This window comes from Oryzias latipes, chromosome 1, assembly GCF_053564925.1.
Source record: "Oryzias latipes strain Hd-rR chromosome 1, Olatipes_Hd-rR_3.1".
NCBI lineage: Eukaryota > Metazoa > Chordata > Actinopteri > Beloniformes > Adrianichthyidae > Oryzias > Oryzias latipes.
In genome coordinates, this window is record NC_136237.1 from 2389085 (window position 1) to 2394576 (window position 5492).

At 40.6% G+C, this 5492-nt stretch overlaps 1 protein-coding gene across 7 annotated transcripts; it reads left to right on the forward strand.

Annotated features, from left to right (window-relative positions):
- The first annotated feature begins 333 nt into the window (after positions 1-333).
- syce2 (synaptonemal complex central element protein 2) lies at positions 334-5183 on the forward strand. 7 transcript variants are annotated; one of them, XM_078949465.1, is made up of 6 exons: positions 334-432; positions 647-675; positions 3762-3847; positions 3997-4083; positions 4175-4289; positions 4431-5183. In XM_078949465.1, the coding sequence occupies exons 3-6, from the start codon at positions 3777-3779 to the stop codon at positions 4629-4631; spliced, it is 474 nt and encodes a 157-aa protein (XP_078805591.1). In that variant the 5' UTR covers positions 334-432; positions 647-675; positions 3762-3776; the 3' UTR covers positions 4632-5183. The 7 variants fall into 7 exon arrangements, with proteins under 7 accessions (XP_078805591.1, XP_078805592.1, XP_078805590.1 ...); XM_078949466.1 differs by having other exon boundaries at positions 344-432; positions 3762-3851; positions 4004-4083; XM_078949464.1 differs by having other exon boundaries at positions 367-487.
- The last annotated feature ends 309 nt before the right edge of the window (positions 5184-5492 follow it).

Below are 5492 nucleotides of genomic sequence, written 5' to 3' on the forward strand. Positions count from 1 at the left end.
ATCTTCCGTGTAGATGGTTGTAGTTATAGTCAATAAATGTTTGTATTTGCAGAAAGTATTTGTCCTATGATTTAATAAACCTATAATTAACACTAATATTTAAATTCCGTATTGATTTAAAGTATCAGTATTGATATTGGTTATACTAGTCCTGTAATTACTCAGTAACGGATAGATACTGCAAACTGAAAGGTTCTAACGCGCGTGCCTTATGGAAGGGGTCCGAAGCACGCGCTCAGACGGACCCTGGCACACTAAAAAAATAAGTCTATAGCGCGCGCGCACAAATAACTCTGCAAACTAAAAACACATCGCAGCTCCACGCACGCACGCGCAGTGTTGCTTGGGCTGCAGTGTTATGATAGACACGCGCTTCGTCTGACGTGTACGTTTACACAATCTGATGGATGGTGTCAGGTCTGTTAAATTAAGGTAAAATAAACAAACTAAAGGCTTTTACCGGCTGGATTCGGGCCTATTTTCTTTGGTGAGAGTAAACTTTAGGGATCAAATCTGACAAAAACCTTTATTGCTGAGTCAGCGCTTTTGTTTGTTTGTTTTTGCCTCCTAACTTTCCCACGTGCGCCCGTGCAGCAACGGTGACGTCACAAATGATCTAAAACAGTCTCTTCTGATTCCGCCACAGCCGCCGTTAGACCGGATCCTGCTGTCGAGGTAAGAGAGTCCAACAACCTCAAACGTTAGCATGAAGCTAACCTGCGCTAAAGAAGAAAAGTTCATCTTCTGGCTGGCTTTTAACAAAATTATATGTATATTCACGAACAAGTGAGCTGTGTTTGTGTGGGTTTTTGGGAGTAAATAAATGTAAACGAATATATTAATATTTTCTGAAGCAAAATAGTTAATTTAAGCTAGGCTACGTTAGCTTAGCCTGTTTCCAGGTAAAAGTGAAGTTCATGCGAGTTTTGAGGCTGTGTGTCAGATTTTTAATTTATTCACATTATTTAATTCAATTAGATACAATGTTGTAGTTAAATTATTATTATTATTTTAAATGAGGTAAAGGAGCCCAGCTGGTCTTGTGTGATCTTTTTCTTTTTAATTTTAAAAATGATCACAACACACTTGATAATATTTCTGACAGAGGATAAGGACTTAACATTATAGTGGCTGTACAATAGGCATCATGACCAAATTACCAAATATTTGAAACAAAATAAAATAACATAAGAATAAATAATAAAAATATAAAATAAAGAAGGATCCAAAAAATAAAGACAGTAACCAAGTAGAGATTTGTTGAAAGGTTAATTGGGCAGTTTTCCAGGTTTGTATGGTTTTTAATGAGCTATAATATGTTTTTACTTTGTTAATGCATGGAAAGGACGGTTTGCTACCACTCCATTTACAACAATAAATGTGATATTTGCTGAATAATAAGATGATATTAATCATATTTGAGAATGAATCATCTAAATCAGGGGTCGGGAACCTATGGCTCGCGAGCCATATATGGCTCTTTTGATGGTCACATGTGGCTCGCAGACAAATCTTTAATTATACTTTTTTTTTCATTAGACCAGTCCATCTAGGGCGCGATGCGATGCCAGAGGCGCGCAGTAGTAGCGGTGCTTGGAGAGAGAAATCTGCGCCAGCGCTATCAGTTACTATTATCTATTATTTCACAGAGTTTGTACCAGCCGGAAACCTGTGAATTGCCGTGCCTAAAACTGCGCGCTCCCGTCTCTGAGAAAGAGCGCGCAGTTGCGGGGACGGGATGTGTGAGGGAGAAACCAGAGGGTGGGGGTGAGGGGTCCAGCAGCAGGTGAAACGCGCAGGGATTGTAATAACATAAAACCCGCTTCCCGTCACTCACTGCAGCGTGTGAGTGTGTGTTTGGCTCCAGGTCTGCATGTGATCAGTCTGTCTCACATCTACAGAACATTCAGACCTACGATCACGTTTAAAGTCTCAACGCCTGCATGATGAAGCAGAAACTCACCACGTATCAACCAGACTAGACCATCAGCAAAACCACCACGAGAAATACTCATCATTTATTAGCAACAGCATAACAATGTTATTAAAAAGAATCCACAGACTTATTGTACTTTAAAAATGTTGAAATTACATCAAATGCACACATTCACTTGTATATTTAGTTTTAAACATATTGTCGCGGACTGAGTTGGATGACTGTTGGGCCGCGTTAAAAGTTCTGGAGTTCATGAACGCATCAAGCAGAGATCTGATTGGCTCTCAGTTCTGTCGCTCAGCCTGTTGTTAGGTAGTTTGGACCAATGAGGTTCAGCTGTGGGCCGAATAAGGGAAATGGGAGGGCTGACGCGGCAGGAGCGAATATAAAGTTGGGAGAAGCGCTCTCGTCTCTGCGGGAGAGATTGAGGAGTTGCTGAATTAATTGTACGGCGTTTGTTGTGGTCTGCAGTAACCAGAATAAAGAACCTTAAATGAGGTTAAGTCTCCGTGCCTCAGTGTGGGAAAGAGACACTACATTATTGTATGGCTCTTTCGAAATTACATTTAAAAATATGTGGCGTTTATGGCTCTCTTGGCCAAAAAGGTTCCCGACCCCTGATCTAAATTATGCACAAATGTTATTACATCAGAGGCACAAAAAGGGGGAATTTAAAGTTGAAGGCTAATCCCATTTCTAATGTTTACCCAAAAAGTCCTGGTTTGTGAACACGAGAAAAACAAATGTTCCAAAGAATCATCTTTCAAATTCCAAAAAGTGCAGGGCTCAACATGCAATGTGCTGCTGTGTGATCTTTGGCCGGGATTGTCGTGTTTACTGATGACTTTTAATCGCTTCTTTGTAACGAGATCATTCCGTTTGATCAGGTAATCTCTTTCAGATTACAAACTGACAACACTTTTTTTCCTTTTCTTTCTTCAACTGAGGATTTCATTGTGAAGGAGAGTCAATATAATGTTATTAAATAAAAAGATACCAGTTTACTTGTTTGTCTCCGCTTTAATGCTAAGATATGTCCAGTTAAACTTTTCCTTAATTTATTTTTAAACAACCCAATCAGCAAACACACTTTGATAATAATAAAGCAGTAATTACAGGTTTATGTATTATGATTGAATTTTATCTTCATTCAATTATAACCTAGAAATCCCCTGAAAGTCTCGCTTTAATAAAAATCGTGTTTTTAATATGTTCTTGTGGCATTTTTCTCAGAATGGAGAGTATGTATAAAGAAAATTACGGTTAAATTTGTGTTTCTGAGTATTTCTTCATACAAAACATTGTGAATCAAGAGCAGAAAATAAAAATTTTGCTTGTATTTGTGACGTAGAAACCACATTTGACGGGTCACGAGCTTGCTGCTCCACTCCATTCTGATGCATCCACGGTCAGACCAACAGATCCACGAACGTCTTTGTTTTCTTCGTCTGAGCAGGAATCTGGATTTGAACTGGACGGCTCGCCATTTTTGTGGCACCGCTAATTTTGGGTTGGGGGGCTGAGGGGCTGTAAGATAGCGGGAGAGAGTGTAAACAAAGGGATGATGGGAAACTAGTGCAGGCTTCCCGCCCAGAATTCAGAGGTGAATTTCTAATGAACTCCTGCTGCTCTGCAGAAACTATGTCCTAGAAAACAACACGTTTTTTGGATTTTGTCTAAAACGGCATCATCAGAATGAAAAGACCACTTTGAAATGATCGGAGTGGGACTTATTCGGAAGTTCTTTTTGCAGATGCTTATCTTCAGCTGTTTTCCTGTTTTATGCAGTTATTTATGTTTTTTTCTTTCAATTTCTGCTCTCCAGAGGAAAAAGAAAGAAATGGATTTCTACTTCGATGACCTACCTTCCACCTCACAGTCCACCCCGAAGAAAGCGCAGGATGACACGCAGATGGTAAGATGTGAAAATGATCTCACTAAACGCTCCGGGGTGAAGGATCTCTTTCTGAGACTGCCGCTAATATTGAATTAAACCACTTCTGTTACTTCCTTATTTCTAAAGTATGTCTGATGCTTTGAAACATTTTTATTTTTAACACGATGGAGTCCGAAGACGCAGAGTTTAACTCCTCAAAGGACAGGTCCTCAAACATGAGCATGTGTGAGGTTCCAGAGCAGAGCAGCAGGTATCTGCCACGCCCCCACATTACACAGGTGACTTCACCTGTGGCTCTTCTCATTCAGAGCAGCTGGTGACGCGTTGTCATTTCATCAAAGTCTAGGCATAGAGGACATCAGCCGCCGAGCACAGGAGACGGTGGAGGACATCAACCACAGCCGCACCAATGACCAGAAAGTGATGGACGACTTTCAGGAGAAATTAGCAGAAAAGGTGCAAAACTTTATTTCCATGCAAGGACAGAGTTAGTGCTGGGTTGTACCTTTTTAAGGTAAAAAAGTTCAAAAACACAGATGCTTGTGCTTTTCGGAGCGTTTACCCACATCTGAGAATCAACCTCATTTCCCCCGGCAGGTGACAGAGACGTGTCGGCAGATGAAGGAGCACATGTACACGGTTTACGAGGAGAACAGTGACGAGATGCAGGTGAAGCTGCAGGAGCTGTCCAAGGTGCTGGAGAGCTGCTCCAAGCTGAACCGGGAGCTGCTGGAGGCGGCTCAAGCGCTGGCCTTCCTCCGAGAAGGCCTGGCCATGAGTCAGAGATCAGAATCCTAACTGCCTGGTTCACTTGTTTCTGAGGAAAAACACCTGTTATTTATTACATTATCAGGTTAGCGGGGTTTGTGGATTTCTTTGACCTTTGGTTTGTGCTAGCAGTAAGAAAATAGTCATTTCAAAGCTAAATCCCTATTTATTTTATTTGTTTAAAAAAAAAAAATACAAAACACCAAATTATTTTCCTTTAATGTGTTATTGTAGATGCATTTTTGATTGCTCTCTTAGCCACATGAAACCCTAAAAAATCCCAATGGAGAGGAGTTTTCACTCTCAGCAGGATTTGTCCTATCCTAAGCTTTTTTATTTGAAAAGCACCAAAAGGGTCACCCCAGCTTTATAGAGGCTTTTACCCTCACAGAACAAAGTGGATCGGTTCTATAATCTTCATTTAACATGTTCACTAAAGACAGAACACAAAGGCAATAACATTGTACTCTATTCACCAGGAACACAGACAAAATCCCCTTTTTTCCCAGCTTTTTTCCACCCTGTACTCAGAATTTATGTTAAATAAATAAATGCTGGAATTAATTTTTCAAAAAGCCAAAAGTTTGACTTATTGTGGTTTTTACAAGAGAAATACAATGTTTTACCCAAAGTATTTTGTTGTTGTGTGACCTCTGCTGGTGGACATATGCCACTGCTGCCTCTCAAGTCAGTGAGCAGCCTCCCACCTTCAGACACGTGGTCCTGGATGATGGTCAGGGTAGGTGTGTTCATCTGCCATGCCACCTCCATGTCTCTAACCCGTCTGTTGATATTTCTCTCTGACATGGACCCCATGACTGTTGCTGCTCCAGAAGGTTTGTGAATCAAGTCACTCCGTGTTTTGGTCTTTTTCTTAGGGTCAGATATGAA